This window comes from Electrona antarctica, assembly GCF_951216825.1.
Source record: "Electrona antarctica genome assembly, chromosome: 5".
Lineage (NCBI taxonomy): Eukaryota > Metazoa > Chordata > Actinopteri > Myctophiformes > Myctophidae > Electrona > Electrona antarctica.
This window is the reverse complement of record NC_136810.1, coordinates 35,412,916-35,438,993: the sequence shown is the minus strand read 5'-3', so window position 1 is coordinate 35,438,993 and position 26,078 is coordinate 35,412,916. Positions and strand designations below refer to the sequence as shown.

At 41.4% G+C, this 26,078-nt stretch overlaps 2 protein-coding genes across 2 annotated transcripts in view; both read right to left on the bottom strand.

Annotated features, from left to right (window-relative positions):
• Positions 1-628: 628 nt before the first annotated feature.
• On the bottom strand, positions 629-14,600 carry rasef2 (RAS and EF-hand domain containing 2). Its single transcript, XM_079502159.1, has 17 exons — positions 14,067-14,600; positions 9,886-10,038; positions 8,366-8,456; positions 7,396-7,491; positions 7,121-7,198; positions 6,885-7,000; positions 5,799-5,867; positions 5,424-5,505; positions 5,076-5,146; positions 4,782-4,974; positions 4,596-4,700; positions 4,126-4,279; positions 2,430-2,511; positions 2,199-2,313; positions 1,576-1,689; positions 1,386-1,462; positions 629-1,067 (listed from the first exon to the last, which is right to left on the bottom strand). The coding sequence occupies exons 1-17, from the start codon at positions 14,381-14,383 to the stop codon at positions 965-967; spliced, it is 2,016 nt and encodes a 671-aa protein (XP_079358285.1). The 5' UTR covers positions 14,384-14,600; the 3' UTR covers positions 629-964.
• Positions 14,601-16,402: 1,802 nt separating this feature from the next.
• Positions 16,403-26,078, bottom strand: part of sema4ba (sema domain, immunoglobulin domain (Ig), transmembrane domain (TM) and short cytoplasmic domain, (semaphorin) 4Ba) — a 55,239-nt gene continuing 45,563 nt past the window's right edge. The window contains exons 9-15 of the mRNA XM_079500666.1: positions 23,884-24,065; positions 22,656-22,806; positions 22,061-22,271; positions 21,834-21,949; positions 21,309-21,466; positions 20,948-21,039; positions 16,403-20,837 (exon numbers count right to left, since the gene is read on the bottom strand). Of these exons, the coding sequence (XP_079356792.1) occupies positions 20,068-20,837; positions 20,948-21,039; positions 21,309-21,466; positions 21,834-21,949; positions 22,061-22,271; positions 22,656-22,806; positions 23,884-24,065 (1,680 nt within the window). The 3' untranslated portion in view covers positions 16,403-20,067. The remainder of the gene's footprint in view (positions 20,838-20,947; positions 21,040-21,308; positions 21,467-21,833; positions 21,950-22,060; positions 22,272-22,655; positions 22,807-23,883; positions 24,066-26,078) is intronic.

Genomic DNA, 26,078 nt, shown 5'->3' with positions numbered 1-26,078 from the left:
AAACAACATAGGTGTGTGTACTTTGTCTAAGGCACAGTTCACAGAGGAGATTGTGGCCACATCTTGTACCTGGCCAGGTGCTGGACATCAAGACAAGAATCAAGGAGAAGGTAAAACTGGTTTAAAGCTCCCAAAACTTATTTTATTTAACCCATTTTGGGTGGGAACACCTTTTGGTGTTTTAAACATTGTTATAATTTAGCTATTGAAAAATAGCAGATCTACAAGCTCATAGCGCGCCACCGAGTGGCGCGCTACGAGCTTGTAGGTCTGCTATTTTTTTAAATTGTGAAAATGTGGCGCAAATTTGGAATATATATTTTTAACTCAAATCTTTGCTTCTGGGGGGTCCCTGGAACAACATATTTTCAGATGGGGGTCGGCGGCCAATTACATATAATTTTTGCGGTCCTTGACATGAAATATTGAGCACCACTGACAAAGAAACATGAGGTTTTTCAGAAAACTGGAGGATTTAGAAGACATTTTTTAAAACGTTTCGAGCCTATAGGCAAATTTGCCTGATGAAGACCTAGATAGAAACTTTGCAGATGTTATACCTTCTACTTTGTCTAAGGCCCCATGTTGGTGTGTATTGATGGTAGACTGATAGAATCTCAATTGCAACAAAGCTTGAAAAGGTTTATTAAAATAATTACAATTAAAATTAGCATACAAATAATTACAATTCAAATTAGCATACAAATAATTACAATTCAAATTACAATACAAATATTTGAAATTAAAGTATTTCTTATCCGTTAAATGCATTGGCTGTTCTCTTCATTGTTCAACAAATTAATCTAAAATGTCCCAGAGAGAAAATTTAAAAAGTCTAGACAAATATATGTATAGAAAACAACCATAGCAATGGGTTGAACTATTAACATTGGAATGCATTTAGAAAAAGGCTGTGTTCCGCTTTTGCTCCATCCCAGACAGTTGCGTTTGTTGACATGCATGCCTATAATCCACAGCATCCATTCAGAGCCTTCTTTGAATTATTTGGACTCAACTTGACCTGCGAGTTGGACTCACGTCTCACTTTCACATTTTTCTTCACTTCTCTGCGGTATGAAAGAAAATAGTTTCATTATGGTGAATTTAAAGGCAGCCTAATATGCTCATTTCCAGCCATAATATTTTTATTCTGGGACTCATCCACTTAATAAGCTTTGCATGATTTACAGTTTCAAAGAAAACTCCTTATTTATCTTATATACTGAATCTTTTATACAGCACCCCATTTTAGCCTGACTCTGAAATATGCAGTTTTAGCCCCCTCCTCTTTAACATGAACATTCAACAATGAAATATGACAGAAAATAAGAAAAAGCATAATCTCTAATGATACCGAAAGGCAAGCTTTGTCACTGGTCTCTTACCTAGCTAGGTGGAGTACAGCCTCAATTACGTTGGTCCCCTCTTTGGCACTGGTCTCACAGAACAAAGCCCCATATGCCTGCAAACAAAGGATGGATATGCATGATTACCTTCAAATGATTCAGACACTGATAGGGAGACGAGGCATTCCGGTGAATAGGTTTTTGTTAAAAGTACAACTGAGAAATGCACCTTTGCTAGTTTCTCTCCATGCACACTGCTAACACAGCTTCCCTCTGGTAACTCTTCTCTTAGGTCCACTTTGTTCCCAATAACGCACATTGGGATATGCTCATCTGTTGAGTCCTGTAAAACAAAAGGTGCCGTTGACTCTTAAAAGGTGATGTTTGTTTAAAAGGTTTTTTGTTATAGAATTTGTTCAGTAACACAGGTCTCTATGTCTCTCCAGCCCTTTAATATGTGCTCACAGGAGATACAAACGTCTTAAAGGTGTACGTTGCTTCTCGGATCAGTGGGAATGTGGGAACTCAAAATGTGGAGGAGAGAAAGTACATTTAAAAAAAATAAAATAATACATTTTTTTTTATAAAAGTGTCACATTTGCAGGTGGGTTGCAAATTTCTTCCAATCAGGAGAGAGAACCCCATACAGATCATTTATCAGCTTGTGTTCATGGTTGGCCAGACAATAGGAGAACGGGCTGACGTCATGTGAATTTTGTTTCCTATTTCACTTGTATCCTGGATGATGTCTAGTCTGTTCTCATTGGATGAAATTGGTATCCCAACCTGAAAATGTATTTTCTGTTTAAAAAATAAACTGTGAACTGTTGTTCACAGTCACCACACAGTTACCTGGATCTGATCCACCCATGCTCTGACATTGAGGAAACTGCTCTCTGAAGTAACATCGTAGAGCAGTAAGACACCATGAGCTTTACGGAAATAGGACCGGGCAATGCTGCGGAACCTACAGTACCAGGAAAACAACAATACAACTTGACATCACATGGTTATTTCTATAGATAAGATATTTGAAACCGGTTTTGAATTAACACTGATCAGCAACAAGACCTTATGTTATACCTCTCTTGTCCGGCTGTATCCCATATCTGCAGGCTAGTTTTTTCTCCATCCACCAGCATCTTCTTGATTTGGAAATCAACGCCTGAGAAACAGTTATGACACTTTAGAATTATAATAACTTCTGCACCTGAAAATATTGCATCAATGTTTTGTTCACACAGCGTTCCCGCTAGGGTACCTGGGCCAACGCCCAGGTAACCTTGGGAGGGGAGAACTTTGTCCAAATACCTCATCCTCGCAACACCGATAAGTAGGGATGGAGCTCGTTTAATTTTATTGATAACGATCACCTTATCGATCAGGCTTATCGAGCCGGGTTCTTATTGCCTAGTGGCAGCGGTGGCCGAACGGATAGCGGCGCGGTCTAGATACCGGAAGGTTCCCAGTTCGAACCAGCCGTCCGACACGTTAAAATTACCACCGCTGAAATGCCCTTGAACAAGGCATCAACCACTACGATGAAATGTGTTCTATGAGCAGGGCCTGGCTGGAAACAAGTTCTTGAGCTTAGCCCAGATACCCTGGGTAAATATAGATTTCATTTCATTTCATTATCGAGCCCATTATCGAGCATTTTCTATTATTTTGTTGAAAGACGGGAGATGACAATACATTCTGAAGAGAACCAGTATCTTTTACTAGGGCCTTCCAATACAGTACCTTTCTAACAGACGGAAAGCAATTGACCTTTTTACCAATAAAATATTATTAAAGAAACTGTTAACTGGTTAATATGTGTACCATGACTTTTAAAGCATAATTGTTTACCCGAGCAGCGATGCATGGTTGGCAGGTATCAATACACTTTTTAGACCGACATGTTTGTGCCAGCATGGATGATTAAATTTATTTCTTGATCGCCTCTTGTCTTGATGACGTCATGGGCCATACTATGCTCGATAACAGGCTTGATAAGCCCAAAGCTTATTGATACTCAAGCTTATTGATTGGTACTCAATAAGCTCGTCATTGGATTTTTTCGGGTATCGGTTATCTAGCTCCATCCCTACCGATAAGCACTTACAACCTTATATTTAGATGCCATTGGAACCATTTGTATTAAAAACTTTTCAACCTAAGTCATTCAGATCCATTTCATAGTGATAAACAAACGCATCACATTTTCGCAACTTTTATTTAAGGTGCAATCTTAGAATAGATGTAGACCTATTTGACAGCAGCAACATAATTGCCTTCCTTGATGCAGAGGGAGAGGAGAGGTAGCACCCAGGATTACATTTTAGGCAATTGGCACTGGGTGAAAAATGGCTTATAAAAATCGTTGGATAAAAATGTAAAAAAACATATATATTGTTCAGTGAACATATGTGTGATACTCCTAGAGAACTCCTGCCCAAGCCCGACAAGTGTCTTTAATCAATGTATTAGCCCCAGCTGAAGCCCGGCACCAAATAAATATAATCTCTCTCTGACGCACACTTTCCCTGATTTGAAACACAAATCTGAAGATGTGCGCTCACTCACACTGAATGATACATGCAAACACAGAACACACACATCCCGTTACTAAGAGAGGTAAAAGACAATGTCGTAGTTTTATTAAACACAACTACTAATCGTGCAACCGATAAAAATCTGCACCTCTGTCCAATGAAATTGCCTCCCATCAATCGCCTGGGAGGAGTTGATTTTGCTTCCAAAACTATGCATGTAATCCAATGCACGTTTCACTCACCCAGTGTTGTCTGCATATCTCCTCTGAACTCATTAAGGGTCAACCTCAGCAGGAAGCTGGACTTGCCAGCCCCTGCATCTCCAGCTAAAACCAGGCGGTACATTTGAGTGGGTTCCTCGACTCCCTCATTCTCTTCAAGGTCTTCTTCACTTGTCTTTGTAGAAAGGATACAACAATGTTTTTGAATTGCATTCAGAATTAAGTTATCTTACATAAGAGTATTAAGACAAGATTAGATGTTAATTGTCATTGTATTCAGAATCCAATGAATCCACTTCAAATAGCAGTATCATACAAATACAAGTATAGCAGCAACAGCATTATGCAATAAACTGTTACAGTAGGTTTGTCATAACTCATGTCACACATCATAAAAGTCTGTTGTCAAAGAAAAGAACATCCAAAATACATACAATAGATGTATTCATTATAAGACATTAAAAATGTCACGGCCAGTGACCGCTGCCTACCTTCATGGAAGAGAAAGCAGACAAACGTCGTCTTATTGATGATGCAAAAGAGCTTGTTTTGCTTGGAGCCACTGACACGGTAGCCTCTGATTTCACATCAGATATCTATCAGAGACAGTGAGGTTAAAAGATCCATACCCTAGCATCGTATGAGTAAGAGTAAGCATGGTTGTTGGTTGGCCTTACCTCCACATCAGAGGGAACACATGAATAACTGTGGTGAAGAGTTTCCACTGATTCTCTGCTGTCATCGCTGTCATAATCGCTGCCTGAGTTTTCAGCAGTGTCCATCGGTATGTTAACTCCACTGTCCGCTAGATACCTATCTGCCCAGCTGGTCACGTTGGAGTAGCCTGCTTTATCGACAGCCGTCTGTGAGCTGCACAGCACGGGAACACACATCAATTACAGCATTTGTGAAACTTGCAATCCAATTCACAAGATCAAACCACATTTAAGAGACAGAAGGGAACATGGTACCTGCTGTGAATGAGTGTACTTTCTCGAAGGGGCTTCATTCTTCTGGATGGAATTTCATTTTGAGGAGATAACTGTTGGTAGATAACACGGTTCAAGTGAACATGATCAATTACCTAGCAGCTACCTAGCGGTCCTCCACTGGTCACCCGTAAAATTTGGAATTGATTTTAAGATTTTATTATTCATTTTTAAAGCTCTAAATGAGCTGGCTCCACAGTATTTATCAGTCCTTATCCATACACCCCATCCCGGGCTTGGTAAATGTGCTTTATAAAAGGTTTGATTTGATTTGTATAGGCAACATGTCATGTATTATTAAACAGATGACCTGAAAACAACAAGACTTACCCTCCTTTTGGTTGCCATCGTTTCACTGGCTAAGGTAGAACGCAGCCCGTCATTACTGTCATACAGTGTTTTGTTCATTTCCCTGACAAGACGTTTCAGGAAATAGAAAAACATAATATGTCGCTGATCTGACCGTACTTGTACAAAAAGGTGTTTACTGTCATACAGAGGGTGTGGTCTATATAGATTGTGGTCAGATTACATACTTGTCTTAGCATCACTGAAGCACATACAGTAAACGTGCCAGACAAATGCTCTCAATCATTTGCATTAAATAATTTGCACCTTGACTCAGGTCTGTGTATTGATCCTAATGATTACATTTGTAAGAAAGTGATCAGAAAAATATTTGTACTCCTAAAGACAAAGACTTACTGTAGCATTTCAACCTGACTAGAGTAAGACTGGGATTCCAACACCAGCCTCTTAAGGTCATCGCTCTCTCTGCAAAATAAAACCAACAACTATGATTGTATTTGTGTTATATTTTTGTTTATATTGTATTATGGATTGAATGGATGTGTCTGTCCATATGGATGTGATGTGTGTTTGTGTTCTTCTGTATGCAAATGGGCCTGTGCCACTCCACGGAGATCATTGGTGGGGCTGACGAACTTGAGCCACGAGAGACACCACGGTCCAGTTGCCATGTCATGTCGAGCGTTGCGAAGTTCACTAGAGCCGACTCAACCCTGTTCGAGTTGCAACCCGATATGGACAGAATAGCAAATCCCCCGCCCGCGGCAATACCAACACTGAGCAATATTTATTTCCCACCATGGAGTAACCTTGTGCCAGTGTCCCCTGACTATCCACCTCGGAGGAAAGTCTGCTAACTACGGAGCAAAGACCGGCAGTGTCGGTATACCAATCAGAGGCAGGCAGGGGTGGGTCTTTACGCAACCCTATCGGGATTTTGAATGACACAGGTACAGTATGTACAGCATCACTCACAATGGAATGGAATGGCTGCCATACATGCTGATTTAAGAGAAGTGTGGAGTGGTCTCTTAATGTCCTTCAGAGTTGCATTTACTGTATATTAACCCATTTAGGCCTGACGTCGAAATAAAAAAAAAACCTCATGTTTCTAGCAGTGGTTCTCAATATGTCATGTCAAGGACCCCAAAAATTATATGTAATATGCCGCCGACCCCCATCTGAAAATATGTTGTTCCAGGGACCCTCCAGAAGCAAAGATTTGAGTTAAAAAATGAAACTCTGAAAGAATATATATATATTCAAAGATTTGAGGCACATTTTCACGATCTTTCAAAAATAGCAGACCTACAAGTTCATAGCTTGAGCTTGTAGATCTGCTATTTTTCAATAGCTAAAGTCTAACATAATGCTTAAAACACCAAAAGGGGTTCCCACCCAAAATGGGTTAATGTCCTAAAGCAATGGAGTTTACTATGTGAATAGACTTGAAATGAGTATGTCCTTAAAATGGCACCTTACCTTACATGCTGAACTTTTTGATCTGCATACATATTCTTCAGCTTATCCAGCTCTGCATGCAGAATGGAGATGTTTGTATGTGCTTTGATCAGAGAGCTCCGTAACTGCTCATTTTCCTGAGGAGACCGACAGCAGAAATAACTAGAACGTTGCTCTCTACACTACAGTACTGTATATGCATTATTCATTCAGTAGAATTTCATAGTCTAAAGTGATTAGTCCCCAACATTACCTACCAGTGTAAGCTTAGTGATACATTTGTTCAAGCCATCAACATCCTCTCTTGAGCGGTTGAGTTCAGATTCCTCTTGGTCCTTGAGTATAAACATTGACCACATTATTAAATCAGCATTATGGATTAGGTTACTGTGGATAAGCCTGTGTTGCTAAATGCTGGAAGACAACATAGCATATTTTCTGAATCATTATGTTGTCTCAAATTATTTATTTGAACTTAAAACAGGGTAAAGAAAAGTTTGTTTTGTCTGGAAAAGAAAAAAGGAACACTTACCTTTAACACCCTGTCTAAAGCAGTATGTAAGTCCGAAACCTCATTTTCATGTTTCCTCTGCATGGTGGCCATGATTCCCTCCATTCTCTTACGCTCCTACAAACATGAAACCAAAGGAGATAGAATTGCCCACTGACACAAGCTTAGAACAGGGGCTTTCATCTAACTTTACAGAGAGGCCCTTTGTGAGAAATGGAACCAGCTGCTGTGTCCTGCACCACAAATGTCTAGGTAACTAGGTAACTAGGTAAAGAAGCAGGAAAGAATGCTGCAGGGTTATTAAAGGGCCACTTCACCCCTTTTGCAACCAGATCTTATTTGAATGATGTTTGGGAGACAATAAACTCTTTCCTGGGGGTTTTATGTGTTTTTAGATATTTTAGTATTTCAAAGTGTCCATGATGTCATGGACACTGGGCTCACTTACTTCCTGGACTACATCAAGGACTGTTTAAAGAGGACGAGACGCGAAGACCGTACGGGCGACGCCATGTTGCTCCATGGTGCTCCATGGAAGGAAAGAAACATGCGCAGTTGAGACCAAGGAAGCTGAACGCGGAAGTGTTGGCTGCATATAGCCCATTGCATATAGCCCAACTGCGCATGTTTCTTTCCTTCCATGGAGCACCATGGAGCAACATGGCGTCGCCTGTACGGTCTTTGCGTCTCGTCCTCTTTAGACAGTCCTTGGACTACATATGTTGTCTCAGTAAGACAGCCCTCCCCCTATCCACAAGGAGGAACAGTGCACCAAAGCATTATGGGAATTGTAGTCCAGGAAGGAAGTGGGACACTTTGAATCATCCAATTGCCAAAGGCTATGGCACCCTTTTCACATTGGCCTATTATAGCGCCACCAGGAGGCCACAACCTGACCTGGCCTGGTGGAGACCTGTGCCCCAAGGGGCACCTTTTCTAGTTTTGCTCTGTTTTAACAACTTGGCATGTCATGTCACTAAATTCAACTCACCTCTTCTCTCACCCCTTCTTCTAGTGTGGAAAGTTGCTGTTGTATGTCATCTTCCATTTCAGCCAGCTGGCTACTGTTCATGTCCTCTGCTCTGTTAGGGTCACAGAGCTGTGATTTAATTTGTACCTTCAACCTAAAGCACACTAAGTCCAACAACAAACGTTTGAGAGACGAGGATGAATCCACCCCCCAACACGACTTCAGGAGGTTTAAATTAGTCAATCCATCATAGGTGAACTACGATACAATACAAAAACAACTACTGTTAAAACATGAATTGAATCTACTGAGATGAGCAGTAGCTCACGCACAGTGTAGTTGTACCACTCCCACTCTCGCCAGATGACAGCAAAGGAGGGAGTGTCTTTATAAAACTGATTCCACAGGCGGACACTCTTTGTCTGCAAGACTCCTCATATTTGTGTTTGTGTGTGTGTGTGTGTGTGTGTGTGTGTGTGTGTGTGTGTGTGTGTGTGTGTGTGTGTGTGTGTGTGTGTGTGTGTGTGTGTGTGTGTGTGTGTGTGTGTGTGTGCAGTGGCAATAAAAGCGTACAACGTGAATAATTACTCAGGTTTCTTATGTAAAATAAGGAACAGGCAGTGCAACAAGTATTCATAATGACTTCCTTGAGTATGGAATGTCACTTGTCCCTTGTGCTTTAGTGAAGCAGAAAATATCCCATACACAAACCCCTCCCATGACTTATCAACACTGACTCTATTCAGGTAAGTTTGGTTATGATTGAATGATTTGAGAAAATGTCAAGAAATGTGAATTAGCCCACGTTATGTGCTTAAACTGTTAATAGACAATGATACTATATTAATATAATCAAACTAGATCCTTTAAAGCATTGACATATGAAACCCCCATATTTGCTATCCAAGTTGTAATCAACCTTTATATCAGTTGTATAGATAAATCAAACTTGGTGATTTTTTTAATGGCTAATTGCACCACAAATTCCAACTAATATTGTTTATGTGGAAGAAAATAAATAAATAATTATATATATATATATATATATATATATATATATATATATATATATATATATATATATATATATCTGAAGCCTATTCAAGATCACTTGTGTCATACATTTCATATAATTTCTCAGATGACAGTTTAAGATGCATCTGCCTCTGAAAAGATTCAATTCAGTCATCCTGATCTATTATCGACTTGTATCAATCTATCTACCACCCGATTCATATGGTTAAGATCGCCTCACACATTTTCAACCTTATCTTGCCAATATTCATTATAAGATGGTGCAATTTCTGCCTACTAACTCGATATCTCATCGGTGGGCTATGGACAGTTCAGAAACCTGCCTACCAATGACATCATCGATGGGGATAACAAGCTAAACGAAAGCCTGCTCTTCCTTGAAAGTTAGTGTGCTGAAATAGAAGCCATTTTCTTGTATTAATCAAAAATAAAGGAACTGTACTTCAATAATGTAAACTTGACCCGCTTATCAAACAGCGATTCAAGAATGCAGATAATGTTCTTACCTCTTTAAGCTGTTTTCCAGCTGTTCTCTCTCCAAGCTGTGATCCATGCTTTCTCCTATGAGGGCATGGACAACTGCCTCATACTGCTGGAGCATATCGATATTTCCGGAGCACTGGAGGGTCTGATACATATCAGCCAACTGATCCTTAAGACTATAAATTAGGAGCAGAATAGTACAGAGAATTGATAGTTGAAGTACAGAAAGTACAGAAAAAGATAAGTTTATACATGCTTCAGCTTGGGAACCTATGTTCACATTAACCCTAGAATCGTTGGTCGGATACACGGTTCTCCAGAACCGCTAGAAAAGGCTCTGGTCAGGCCCTGCCAGTGGACCTAATGAGCCTAACCTAACCAATTTCCATGCTCTGCTCATATATACCCAATTGCCCATATACTGATAACATCAGGGATCTCCATTATGAGCATAAAAGGGACAAAGACAAAGATCTTGCGCATAAAAGGGATACAGGCAGATGGTGGTTAAAGCGCATATAGATTTTATTCTGAAAAGCCCCACCTTGGCTTCCATTACCCCCCAACTAGCTTCTTTCCCAAGTAGGCCGGTGCCAGACAGGCACAGGTCTAATTCTATTATAATACAGGAAGGGTGGGCACCCACTAGGGAACTGGGGACTAGGTAAATGTGGGCACCAATACAAAGTGAAATAAATGTTTTGCAAAAATCACATTCCGTGCTAAGCTAATCAAATTATTTCTGTGGTACACACACACAAAGCTGGGAACTCAAAAATCACACGTGAGGGAAGTGAGAGGCGTGTGAAGTGAGGGGCGTGTGAAGTGAGGGGCGTGTGAAGTGAGGGGCTCCAGTGAGGCTGCCAGTGCCACATGATGTCACAGGGGGCATGCTGATTTTTGGGGGGAATGAATAAAACCAACAGAAAAAGTCCATAGACTTGGCTGTGGCTGCCACATGACATTATGTCTGAAAGCCAGACATTGGGGGGCTAGAAATTAGAAGGGGGGGGGGGGAAATCACACCTGTGTGAAGTGAGGGGCGCTCTTATCATCATACATACATCATCATACAACACCTCATTCCGGCCAATCACAAGTTGCGTCCTGACGTTTGTCTTCAATGTATGTGTTACACAATGTTTGTGTTTACACGAACACTCAAAATTGTCCATTCATTGTCAATGGCGAGTAATGTTTGTGTAGGACCAAGTTTGTGTTTTCACACACACTAAAAGCTGGACATAGGAGCGCCCCTCAAAAAGAGCCTTGTTGTGTTGCGGGGGGTTTAAAGACATATCACATATAAAAATCACACCTGTGTGAAGTGAGGGGCGCTAATATATTAAAGTCTAAGGAAAAAGGAAAGTAAGAAAGTGTGACAATAACTATAGTCTGTTTGCCCTTTGAGCAACCACATTAATAAACACTTCGTCCAGGTGCCCTAGTGCCCAGATGGCTTTGGTGCCCAGTTGACCATGTGCCCACCTCCAGGAACAGGTGCCCAGTAATTTCCACCTCTATAAAGTGCCCACTCGTCCAGGTGCCTAGATGCACCTATAGTGCCCAGTTGGCCTGGTGCCCACCTCTCCTGCAGGTGCCCACTGCCCAGTCGTCCAGGTGCCCACTGCCCAGTCATTCCAAAACTATGGCGCCCACGGATTATTATGTGCCCACCTGTTTTATAGGCCTATTCCTCTGAAACTTTGGCAAGGGGAGCTCAATGTTTGATTGATTGAAGTATTTATTAACAGATTGGAGAATTAAAGTACATTTCAAGCACAACTCAATACAAAACTGTTAACGGTGGACGACACCATAAAGCATTACACTTGTTTACAATAGGGTCCACCATGTTCAATTCATCATAACATTTAGAGACGTACACTAGGCCTACTATATAGCCAAAAACAGGAAATCATCATAGAGGTAACTAGAACTGCACTCTGTCGAGTACTAGAACTAGTACTAGTGCGTAACTTCGCAAGCAGAGCGTGCAAGTATACTGACGACCGCTACGAACTTTCAAATCTCAGCCTCTCTGTAAAACATTGAAATGAAATACTAAAGTCGGGTTATAACTGGCCGTCAATGGTGACGTAATTACGATATGTTTCAATATTGGTTGGGTAACAGGTATTGTAGCCTATGTATGTATACATACGTAAGTTGTATACATACTATAGTACTATACTGTGGTCGGCTGGCTTTTTTATTTGCGTATGCTTGGTAGGTATATATAACTGGCTGTCGATGGTGACGTAATTAATTAGGATATGTTTCAGTGTCGGGTGAATTAAAGGTAATGTCTGTATGTATGTATACATGTATGTAATCTGAAACCTATCTTTATTACGTCACCATCAAAATTGCCAGTTAGAACCTGGCCGGCATTGATACATATCTTAATTACGTTACCATCAATAGCCTACCTACCAACATTCGTACCAGCACGACCACACCAGTAAAAAGGGGGGAAAAACATATACAGTGAGGGGAAAGGGGGTGGGGGTGGGTTTGAGAGCGGTTTTGAAGGAGTCATGGGATTCGCATGTCTTAATGACTGTTGGTAGGGCGTTCCACATTTTGGTGGCATAGGAGCGAAAATAATTTAATCCCTTGTTTGTGCCGAATCTGGGTTGCACACGGTTTGTTGAACTCCCTCTGGTGTTGTGGGTGTGGACTTCGTTGACATTAAGGAAGTATTTACACAGGTACATGGGTATCTTGGTGTTTGTATAGCCTACTCAGTCAACCTAGCCCCTTCCCTTTTCTGAATTTTGGACGCCGGTACCCTAGGGTCCCTCGTAGCTTATTCTACTCGCCATAGGACGCAGATTTACATACTCTCTGTTCACAGAGAGCTGCGCCGTCGCCTGAGTGTTGGTGAGATGTTTCAAAGATGCATAACACACTTATAGGAGACAACGGAAAAGTATTTCTAATCTTTTTTTAAAGTTTTGGCTTCCTCACTTCCCATGACCCGCCTCCCACGACACAACAGCATTATAAACATCCTGCATGTACGCGGTCGGCCAATCTAAACCAGTAACTAGGTAGCCTGGCTAATAAGCCAGACTCAAATCACACTGTCGTGTGGGCAATTTTTTTTTGCCGACGGCTGATTCGGTCTGGCAAATTAGGGGCTAATGACACTCGTACAATCATCATGACCTAGGGGCTTGCCTGGGGTGACCAACCAACCAAAACACACACTGATGGGAAATGCTAGATTCCATAGTTAACTGTGACCTGAGGTCGCAATTAGAGTTGAGAAGCCAGGTGTCTGTGGGAGAGAGAATGGCTTGGAGGCTTTGATATGCGGCAGGTGTTGCTATTGTCTTAACTGATTTACAGTGGTTGTCAAAGTGGGGTCCAGGGACCCTCAGGGTTCCTTCTAGAATGGACCCTTACAGCTGAAACTCTGAGAGTGGAGAGTGAACTCTGAAATGGACCCTTATGGGTCTGAAACTCTGAGAGTGGAGAGTGAACTCTGAAATGGACCCTTACGGGTCTGAAACTCTGAGAGTGGAGAGTGAACTCTGAAATGGACCCTTACGGGTCTGAAACTCTGAGAGTGGAGAGTGAACTCTGAAATGGACCCTTATGGGTCGATACATTTGGTCCCATATTTTGTAGACTTTCAGAGTTATGGGGTGTCCTTGAAATGTAAAAGTTTGAGAACCGCACTGGCCTATTAAAAAAAGTGAGGGCGATGCTAATCAAATTATTTATGTGTACTACCGGTATGTCTCTGTCGGGTGGAAGCCTCATATGTCCAAAAGTTCAAATGCATTGATTCACGTTTCGAGCTTGCTACTTTATCATCGTCATGTTTCAGGGCTACCCCAGAGTAATCTAGTAAGAGAGTGGTGACACGCTTTGATCTCGCCGCAAAGCGGTATACCTATGGGCGATAGTTCCAAACATTGCTCCTATGGCTGGAACTATTCCATTGAGATAGAATGAGCACTTCCGCATTCCATTGTTACAATGAGAGTCAACGGGAGTGTCATTACTCTCTTACTAGATTACTCTGGGCTACCCTAAGCCATTCCAGCCGATCAGTGGGCAGGGGTGAGGTGGGTTCGGTTTATGTGAATAACTGTTACATGAAATGTATAATTAATATCACAGCCATTCAGGGCTCTGCATAATTATATTTAAGACATATAGGGCATAGGCATTTATGACGGTGACTTGCCTTTCGGGGAGTAGAACTGCACCATCGATTTTGCTCAAAAACTCGTCCCACGGGGACGGGGAGCCTTGAATCTGAGAAGCGCCGAAGGATGACAAATCCATGGTCTCGGAAACCTCTTGGAACCTCGACGAAAAGTTGTTGTAATTGATATATCCATTTTGATCCGCGTCAAACTTGTTGAACAAAGTTTTCATCTCACTCTCGGAGACATTGAGCTCTCGGCAAACAACTGTGAAGTCCTCGTATTCGATAATTCCAGACTTATTCACATCGCACGCTGAAAATAGTCTTCGGAGGCTGGGTCTCTCCATTTTCATCTATAAAAAAACAAATAATAATAAAATAGGCCTATATGACACGGATAAGGAAACAAGCAAGCCTTTCTTGTGCATAGATTTCATTAGCAGGTGACCGGCAGGTCTATCGCCTCATTCGTGTAACACCCAGACAGAATACTTGTACAAAACGGGTGCTGGTATCAGTGGTATAGCCTGCCTCTGCCCTGGAACACAGTCAGCCAGTCAGTCAAAGAAAACCCTAAAAAGCCTCAATTAAACACGCACAGGAAACACGAGACACTGATTGGCCAGCGTCGCAGTCTGAAACTGCACTGGACACCTGTCTTTGTATTTTAGTTGCGCATCTATTGGTGTAAATAGGGGCCTATGTTAGACACGTATAGCTCCTAGGTATTAGCTGTGGGAGCAGGAGTATCTGTGATAGGTAGGCCTAACAAAATAATAATAGCCTACAGGGCAATGCAGAACCATTTCTATCTCAATCATGGCAAAAAAGTTAAAAATAACTGTCAGTCCATCACACCTTGTGACACGTCACGCCACCATATATGGCCGTCAGTCCATCATGCCTTGTTGTGATGTGACACGCTCCATATATGGCTGTCTCCATATATGAAGTTCACAACACTGACCTCATCAAAAGCCTGGATCGCCATTAAGCCATACATGGAGAAGACTGGATCATCACCTAGATCCTCATGTAGAGGAACGTTACGAAAGATTACACAAACGTACCGTAAACATTATTCTTTATATAAATGGCCTCTTCTGTGCCACTGTGTTTTTATATAATGAATAAAATCAATTGCCCTTTCAAACAATTCCATATAGGCTGTGATTCCCTTTCCCTATAGCTGTGCCCGTATAAACTATGGAGACAATAAATAAATTCTCAACCCCAAACCAAGCACTGGACTAGTAGGCATATTGGTTTAATTAAATGTTTTGCCACCGACATTTTGCAATAATAACTAAACAAACAACACCATATGTAGGCTATAAACGTTTCATAAATTATTTCAAATTTATGTGACATGATCATTCTGTATACCTACTGACACTGAGTTATAATGGGCTATTATAAATTACATTTCAGGTCTTGCCATAAGTACGCCAATAGACACGCAACAAAAAAATAGCCAACTGGCTTGCATGAATTCTTGGCTCACTTGGTCAGACTTGGTCGTAGTTTACCGAGGGTGTGCCCTGTAGGTGTGTAGGCGCTGGCCCTACCATCTGACTAATAAGGTCTACTTATCATAGCTTACTTGTCTTACTTGTCACGCCATGCTGTTTTTTCTTCATTATCTGTGATATATCTACCTATACCTTATAGACTAGTAGTGGACCCTATTGTAAAGAAGTGTATGATTTATGATGTCGTCCACAGTTAACAGTTTTTGTATTGAGTTGTGCTTGCCTTGAAATGTACCTATTTTGCATACTGTTAATAAATACTTCAATCAATATCACTCTTCCATTTTAGGTTGATTATATATCTGTCTTTTACCGTTGTTTTAGCCTACAGAAGTATACACTCATGTTGTAACGCACTTCCACAATACATTCATTCTATGCATATAAAGTGCTCTGTTAGTTTATTTACCTTTAAGGTGTGTGCATGTGAGAGCTTCATGACAATGTTGAGCTGCAGTGCTTATCACTACTACCATCCCACTCCACCCATGAGTGAGACTTTAATAGGCTATAGCCTATTAAGATCTCACTCATGGGTGGAGTTGGTTTCAATAGATCATTAGATAGTAGACCTATAGGCCTAGGCCTACTGTATAATGATATATTGAGACAGAGCTCACCTATTGCTGTGGTGGTGCTTTTTTAACATTTTATTTATTTTATTTCTATGTCCTTCAAATGAGATTTCAAAATGAACTGAATATAGGCCTACATTTCAGACAGTAACCATATGAATTGTAAGTAAACTAGAATTTTACTTACGACCTGCTCTCAGTTGAGTAAGGATAAAATAGCATAATAAATCTTTGACAAGATTTCACCAATCATGAACCATCCAAATAAAAATGTATCCGTTTGATCTTTATTTGAAAAATTAAAATAAAGTGCTTTTATATACAATACAATATAAAAGGAAAACAAAACAGTAGTGATGTATGATACAAAAAAATACAATTCACAATCTTTTTTTTTTTTTTACATTGGCAGCTCAATTTTCAAAACAACTTTACAAAAAAAAACGATCTTACTTATAATACATGTTGACAAGAGTCTGAGCAACTTGCAGTGTCAAAGATAGCAGGCTTGACCATAGTGGTTTTAACAGACGACACTGCAACTCAGCAATTGGCATTCGGACCATTTATGCATTTCATGAACCATAAACTTGTTCAGATTTGCGATAAAATAATGTTGAAGACCTGCGCACATATTGTACTAAATCACTACCATGTTTATTGTTTTGCACTTGGCAAATGTATTATTGTTCCAACAACCATATCACTAAAAGCTGCCCTTTGTTTTATTAACAGTCTTACAAAAAAAGTACGGTTTGTATCTATTTTGTTCTTAAAACTACTAGAGCCCAGGGCTTGATTTGTTGGAAGGAAAGGGGATCCGCCTCTGCTTTGATATCCCCCCTCTGGTCATTCATTTTGCCGGAGGGGAAATGTTTTATCCCCGTTTCTGGTCAGACTGAATAGAATACCAGTACATTAATTTCCTTTTGGGAAATGTAGACTGATCACAATTTAATTCCAAATGCATGTTAACCATTAACCCTGGCATCCCTATTTTCAGCAAATTTGTGAGAATCTGTCAAACAAAAAAATCTTCCCAAAACAATAGCTACAATAGCACATCTATACGCTCACAATGTGTTGATATGCAACACACTGTGAGCGTATAGATTGTCTATCTTTGTTATTTTGTCATACAAAGAAGTGTATATAGGCCTAGCTAGATTTAAGTGCTTAAGAAAATGCTCCCCTCCCCCCATTTGTTTTTACAAATCAAACACCGCAACTTCCAGTTCCATGTATGACTAAGTACAGTAGTCCAGTCTTTGATATCTCTACAGATTCTGTATGTATTGCCATGTACAGGAACTGTATGTCAGTACTGTGCTTTAAAAAATACAGCCAGTGCTTATACTTGTGTGCTATACCATAAAGAATAAACATTACCCCGGACTAAAGTTGAAGCCACAAAAATAACATACTTTACTGCCCAAATTAGCTCACTGCTGTTTTGCAATAAGGTCAATTGTGTCATATAATAGTATGCGATTCTAATGTGCTACCACCTGGTTATTATATGTTATTTGTAACAAACATTAGTATTCCAAGAGGCACATCTATCTCTTGACCATTATGTTTTGCTTAAAGGCATTGTGAATTTACCCAAACTACAGACGTGTCACCAAATACAGAACCTGCTCAGAACTAAGGCTTTCCAATTTCATGTGCAAATCAAATGCATTTTGAGTTAAATATGCCTTAATGCATGTTTGTTATTTTGCAAACCATGTTTAAGAAATCTGAAATGAGACTTTAGTATAATTGCATTGCAATTGGTATAACAATGCTTTCAAACCTTATGTACTACAATATCTTGTGAATCGGCTAGCACATGTTGGACCGTGTGATAAAATCCATTGTCTTAAATTGTAGATGGATAGTGGACAGGTTCTAATCATAATCATAAAGCACGTATTATGCTAATTTAGAAGAGAGAATGGTTGACTTACAAACCATTTAATCAAGAAATCTGTTTTTGGTTCTTTAAAAAAAATGTCATATTATGTCAGGTTATATTCACTCACTCACTCATCAGGTCAAAAATCTAGGCCCAGTTATTAAAATCCAGGTTCCACTCTCCCGTAAGGGTCAATCATTACACTTTAAGACTAACATGCACTCAGGATTTTACTTTCCAGTCAAATGTCACTGAAACCAGATACCTCCGTTTACAGATATTCATGAAATGAAATGAATCAAACATGAATTAATGTAGTGAGATAAACACCTAAAATATTAGTGGTCTGTATTGTGACATAATCAGTACCATACTTGCTCTCATATAGCCTATCCAGATTTATTTGTGAGTAAATTACTTTAAAATATATTCAGCCATAATGGCTCTATTCTGTCAGTAAAAGGTTTGTGTCTGGACCCTCATCTTGTATCATCTGATTTTGGATGTCAGGCTTTCAGAATGTCCATTATTTTCCTTTGCCTGATAACACAAGAATGGCTAAAATCACTTGCATACGTGTGTGTGTGTGTGTGTGTGTGTGTGTGTGTGTGTGTGTGTGTGTGTGCACACGCACATGCGTGCGCGCGCATGATAATGCCTCTGATCCTCAGTAATGAACAGCGCTGACACCTTTGTGCTTCACACAGTCTCTCAAGGTGAGGATTGTTCACCTCTCTTCACATTATTTGCTTTGCATAGTCTGCCTGTTTCATGAGGAACAGCATAGTAATACCTGGAATGGTGGGGAGGGTTCCATTCATCACACTGGTGAACTAAAACCCTGTTGAATATTGATTCAACCCTAAACACATAGAATGGGACATCATCCAAGTCGGGCAGAAACCTTGTATCCTTGTATATTTCATATTTTTGTTTTTCCGATTATACTAGATCATAATTTACGCTGTCATGTAAAAGTAGAAAATAGACAATCTACAAGAAAATAGACAGATCTGCTATTTTTGGACAATTTTTTAAATTGATTTTGAAACTTTTCACTTATACTGTAATGCCTTGCTCAATGCCTCGCCAGGTCGAAAGTGGTTAATTCTGTCTGCGTGTTTTATAAATATTTAACCAATGCAAAGTATTAACAAGAGCTGGGGACTAAATGATAACTACATTAGATCCATTGGAACACAGGAACACATTTCCTGAAACGTAATGGTCATAAAAAGAGTTCTGCCCGACAGTGGCGATACACTAAGAAAGTACATGTGGTCAGTTGGGCACACATTTATTTTTCTTTTGATTGGAGTGATAGAGCGTAGTCGAGCAAAAAAAAACAAAAAAACAAAAAAAAAACATCACTAAAGTAATCGTAGGCAGTGGTCCCCGTTTTTTTCTGACCTTGTATTTGATACTAGAATGGATGCACACAGTGGTTTATAAAAATATGTTTTTTCTTCTTTTCTTTTTTTTTACCTGCCAATAAGTATTGACTTTGGGTGTGTGCGAATGTTTGCCTACCTACAGTACAGCACACTGTGCATAGGCTCAGTGAAAAACACGCTCTTATTAGATGATGCACATGGCGTTACCTGTAGAATGTGTAGATCATTTGGACGGACTGAGTGGTAACGCTGTGCACTTGCATCACTGAGTCATAGTGGGGCAATAGAGCTTCATCACTTCCACGTATATGTACTGTATGTTACATTCCCTCCGTGAGTACAATACAAACACTTCCAAAAAACCATCTGAAGGCAAACTGGAACTGTTCTTTTTTTAGTTGTGCTTCTAGTGCACTGGAGACAAAGGGGGAGCATCTAAAAGAATGCAGGAAATGTACACGGACCACAGCGTCAGGAACAAAAAGAGACAAAGTGCAAAATCTGTGTAATGAAATGTCACTCCGTGAAGAGTCCGACGCCTTTCAGTATTCCCTCGTTTAAGTTTTTCTTTTCAGCAAGTGCACTCTTTTCAATTCAGTTTACATTTTACAGTTCACAGTTTATCAAAAGCTGTCTTCACACAATGGAGTCTTTAATCTCTGAGCCCAGTCTGACCCGGGGCCGCGGGCATGTGGGAGAGATCTCTACATGGCTCTCTTTCAAGTTCAGAGGCCTTTTCTCTGTCTCTGAAAAACTCTTGCCGTTTTCTGGTGAGGAGCACTCATGTGGAGGCGTGCTGCAGATATAGTTGTCATTAAGGGTCTGGTAGCCCTTATGATCTGGGACAGATACTGGTACTGCGTTGCCGTTGAGTGGCAGGTTCTCTGCAGGTTTTCCTGCTATCCTGGGCTTCTTCTGCTGTATGTTTGGACACTCCCCCTCCTTGAGCATGGACTTCATTCGGTCCCGGTTTCTGTAGACCACAAACAAGGAGAAAACGACCAGGGAGAAAGCAAGGAGGGCACACACCACGATGAGCTCGTTCCAGTAGGTCTTGGGGTTGATCTGCGGCGAGCGCGCCTCCCCCGGCAAAATGGGCTCCTCCTGTGGGACCTGTGGTGTGCGCGATCGACCTGTCAGGGTGGTGCTCTCCTGTTTGGCCTCGCCCCTCACGCAGTAGTTGGCCAAAAGTTGTCTGAAGCCCTCTTCCACTGACCAGCACTCGTACGTGTCCTGCCTGTCGGCCTGAGCCACGACAACCAGGCCCCCCTCAGGGCTGGGGTAATGGAAGTGGCCCGAAGTCTCGCTGTACTCCCACCTCCTCTCAGCCAAGTTGGAGCGCAGCTTGCAAGGCAACACTTTAAATGTGTTGGCGGGTATAATTATCACCTGACATGAAGACATTCCTGAAAGCACAGAACAAAATAAACAAAAATAAATGTGTAATCAAGAGGTAAATTCAAATGCAGCACATGGGAAGAATCTGGTAGAGCCATACAGTCGTTTTGTGACTTACTTGTAGGTGGGGGTTTAGCAAGCCGTGGGCTGGGCACTGTCTTGTTGCAAATAGCCGATGTGTCCGCATCATCAACATCCTGCTGCCAGTGACTGAAAATGCATACATTTTTATTAGAACAATGGAGTTCTCCCAATAAAATAAGGAATAGTTTAACCACTCTAACTCTATTTTATACTTCTATTAAAAGCATGAAAGATTGTGAGAAAAAAAAAACTGCAGTGGAATACAATACCAATTTGGGGGTCCTTAACATGAAAATGTTTGAGCACCACTGCTTTATGACACTCTCTCTGCTCGGTCATACTGTACTGTAGTACAATATCCTGTGTGTAAAGTGCTGTGCATAGACTGTACACACCTGCCTGATGGAGCCTGTCTGACATCCATACATTGCCTCCCGGTCCAGGCACAGTACGGGTCCCTGGAGAGCACACACTCCCCACAGCTCTGATAGTTTGTGCAGTTCGCCACTGGGACCTCCACCAGGCCAGAGAAAGTGGAAACATAAAGCTGGCCCTGTGGGGGACGGATGACCAGGGAAGGGGGAGGGAAGGAAAGGTGGCCCAGATACAGTCATTGGGGTTACTATTTTCATCCCATCATGACCGCAATTGGCCTTGATCTCAATACGTTACACTTAACTTTTTCCTCAATTACAATTCCATTAGTTGAGAGCAGAGAGGGCAGCGTTCAATAAAGTGTCACATGCTGTTTAAAGCCCATCTTGTTGTTGCTCCCCAGAGAGAACGTTGCATGTAATTACAATGAACGTGAGCTCTTCATGGCTCATGGAATCCCTAAACTGCCAATAAAAGGCAGCTTAGTGGGCTTGTTATTACTTCCCACTATGAGAACGGTCCCAGAAGTGATCAGAGTAACATACCTTCTCAGAGTCCAGCTCAATGTGTTGCACTGGTTGGGAATCAGGGAACAGCACCATCTCCTCAATTATGTGCATTTTGTCCTTCACGTTGATTGCTTTGTGAATCTTCCCTTCATCTACAAAAGGTGAGATATGTTTTGTAAAGAGTTGAGAGCTGCAAAGAAATGAAATGCGATCACAGGAATGATGATGATGAATTGGCCAAGAGGGTGCTTTAAGTTCCCTACCTGTGCCAATGAAGAGCACATTGTAGGCTTTGTGCATGGCCTGGACGCGGTGGACAGCAATCTGCGTGTAGCGCACATTGCGCTTCAGCAGGAGAGGCTGACTGCGTATCACGCTGTCCATCAGGAAGTGGTCTTTGACGAAGTTCAGCACCTTGTCAGGCATATGAAGCGATGATGGGATGTTCTGCTCTCTGGCAGCGTTAGTGATGCACTGCGGAGGAAAAACACCCTTTATTCTCACACATTCATTCTCACGGACAGGATAACAATACCAATGGCAACAGTATATGGCTGCAACCTCCTGCCCATCTCCGCTGTCTCATCAATGGGTTATATGCGTGTGGGATTTCGATTGATTGGCCTGTGATAAACCTGCCAGGAAATGAAAGCAGCAACACTCCGATAAGAATCAGAGTCTTACGGGAAGAGACAGATAGCCGCTCAAGCGCTGATCTTCAGCAAAGATCGAGGACGTGGCTGATGAGCAGGCGGAAACACAATCTTGCACCACACATGGCAGGCTTTACATTTGTCTCATTACTGTCACCAGCAGTAACTGGCTTGCCCAGCAGAGGGCGGTGTGACAGTAACTCACCGCTCCAGGCCGGGGCTCAGGGACAGGGTGGTTGTAGGTGTACCACTGCTGGCTCTCCCGGTTCACTTCCCTGTAACGGCCGTTGAAAGCCTTCTCCACCTGGTCCATCGTGAAGGAACACACCGCAGAGCTACCTGATGCCCCTTTATACCTTTGAAGACATAAAGCAACGTCTTAGCATTGGCTGCATACAATCGCCATGGAAAATAATAATTCCTGATTGGCTAGCAGGATATCAGGGCACAACATTGTGAGCTAATGCGTGATCAGGTGCTCTAATATAATACAAAAAATCAACTTGTTGAGACAATTCCCCTCTGCCTTGTCCATTATCTTCCAATATCACAACCAGGCTCGGATTTACCATTGGGCTAGGGTGGGCTGCTTTTTTAATGGTGGAATTGTAAAGTATTACATTTACAATCCAATTCAAGTGAGATTTGTGTTTAGCTGCCTTGCCTGCCTGCCAGCCAGCCAGCCAGCCAACGAGCCAGCCAGCCTCTCTCCCTCTCTTTTTGATCCCCAAAATTACACCCAAATTAAACCAAAATACCCCTAGTTTGTTTTGACACAGTTTGTTTTACATCACCTAATCAACATGAGTTAGACTTTAATATATTAGCGCCCCTCACTTCACACGGGTGTGATTTTTATTTAATTAAGATTTTACATCATATTTGATTTGGCTTTTCTTCTAGGCTAGAGGTACTAGAGTACTAGACAGTAGACCCTTTTGATTTATATTGAACTCATTGATGAATCTTTACATTTTTCATTTATTTTATTTTTTTGCTGGTGAAAAACTGGATTATTTTGAGACCCTTCCGATACCGATTTTTATAGCCGATATGGCACAATGCGATTATGCTACCGATTATATCGTGCATCACAAATTAAATGTCATGATCTACAAGCTCATAGCACGGCACCGAGTGCCACGCTACGAGCATGTAGATCTGCCATTTTAGAAAAATCTTGAAAATGTGGTGCAAATCTTTGAATATATATTCTTTCAGAGCGAACGTTTTTAACTCAAATCCTTGGTTCTGGGGGCTCCCTGGAACAACATATTTTCAGTTGGGGGTCAGCGGCCAATTTCAAATATTTTTGGTTTGAGAACGACATGGGGAAACATGGGTTTTTCAGAAAACTGTCAGGATTTAGAAGACATTTGTAGAATCATCCTCAGGTCTAAATGGATTAAAGTGTAGAAGTGCAGAGATCTCACCACTGAGACGTGAACACTCCGTAGAACACAGTGCTCTTCCAGTCTTCAGGGCTCGGCGTCAAGACAAACATGTCCTGGATGATGTTGAAGGGGAAGCCATCATCAGGCAGAGAGCACAATAACTGGGCCTTAAGAAACGTGGTCCATTTTTTTTGCAGGACTCTTTCCCCTCCTTGGTCACCCTGCAACAGAAAACAGAAATACAATTTCAAGGCGCTACTCTCAATCTAACCAGCAGAGGGTGCAAGCACACAAGGTTGACACCTGTCTGTAGCAGAAATGTCACAGTTGAGAAATCTCCATGCAAAACTACAGCATGGGACTAGAGATGTAGGCTACTGAATACCGATCCCATTTCTTCCTTTCCGATACCAATACGCATAACAGACAGACAGACAGACAATATTTATGTCTCATGCACCAGAGGTGCCCAGCCCGCATGGACTTATAGGACACAACATATAAATCATTGCATAGTTGTACAATAAAATAAAAACTCTGTTTTTCAAACTCCTTTTCAAGCAAACAGAATGCAAACAGAATGCCTTTTTCCCAAGCCTTGCATAAGAAATCTGCTAAAACAAAAATGCCTTTACTGAAACAACTCAAGTTCTTTTTCATATCTACTATATAATGCGGCACGTGTGTGCGTGTGTGTACGGTTGTAATGCACGTAACTCGAGAACTGTTTGACCTACCGACTTCACATTCGAGTGCCAGGTATTGAGTCGGTCGGACCCACGGTTCTCCAGAACTACCACAAAAGGCTCTGGTCAGGCTCTGCCAGTGGGCCTAATGAGGCCAACTCCTTTCACCTGTGCCAGGCTCTGCCCGTGGGCCTAATGAGGCCAACTCCTTTCACCTGTGCAATTTCCAGCCTCTGCCTCAGCCAATTGAAGCTCAACCAATCAGGCTCAGCCAGTGGGCCGAATTGATTGCCAAGTACACTTTTCAGTTTGCAGTCTTCACACACAGGCACATACACAGATCTCCATGTGGGACTACCTGTTTCTAAAGATAATATTAAGGTCCCAGAATGCAACTGTGCACAAAAAGGTATGTTCTTAATTTTGGTTTGCAGCATAGGTCAACAGCCCACCTCTCTTTATATGTTTGGTTAATCTGTCTATTCCAAAGTCTCAACATCTCCCCTTTGTGTCTGATATTTATATAAGTACCGGATATGATACCAGTGTGTAGCAAATCTAGGACAGTGGTTCTCAAAGTGGTGTCCTAGGCCAGGGACCCTCTGGGTTTCTTGAGAGGGTTCCAAATGGACCCTTACAGGTCTGTAACTCTGAGTGAGAGTGTACAAATGGAACTAAATGGACCTGTAAGAGTCCATATGGTTTGATTTGTACACTCTCAGTTATGGGGGTCCTTGAAAATAAAAAGTTTGAAATTAAATGAAATATGTGATAAAGTACATGCCATACGGAATGGCATTCACTGGCATACGGTACTCGCCGATACCAATACCAGCATTTTAGGGTTTAGGCCATATCGGCAGCTTTTCTGATACTGGCAGATATTGAAACAACTCTACATGGGACATGTGCATATTTTGGGCATTTCTATGAAAAGTCCCCTTCATTGTGACCATAAACAAAGACAGTAGGCCTACTTAAATTGTCATAAAGTACAGTACAGTTGTATGAATGGACTAGATTGAAAAAAATACCCTCCAAAAGGGAAAACCATACAGAGCAAAAGAGACAGTGCCTATACTGTAGATCACTTACAGTAACACAAGACTTCTAGGTAAAGGAAACAATATGCACGGTTGGAACCTGGCTTGTATACAAAACATTACAGGCACTGGGAAGGGAAAATGCTTTTAAAAGAAAATGGAAAAAAGGGCAATGCTCTTAGACGATGCTTTTTCATCCCATTCGAAGCGGGTGACTGACACTACTTCTGGTGCTTTTGGCACCAGCCTTCCCACTAGACTGTGGAACACAGCCTCTCCCACATGCAGCTCCTCCAATGAGAAACTCTTTGGGGGCTAACTACATCATTGGGCTTCAATGAGAGTGATTGCATATGGGCCATGAATGCTAAACATGAACCTAACTTAGTTAAGGTTAGATTAGGTGATGCCGAATGTTATGCCTACATCAGCCATAAATAAGTGCCCGTTTTCTTTAAGAAAGGACGGTGGATTAGAAGGGAGGATGATCAACTGTATCTACCGT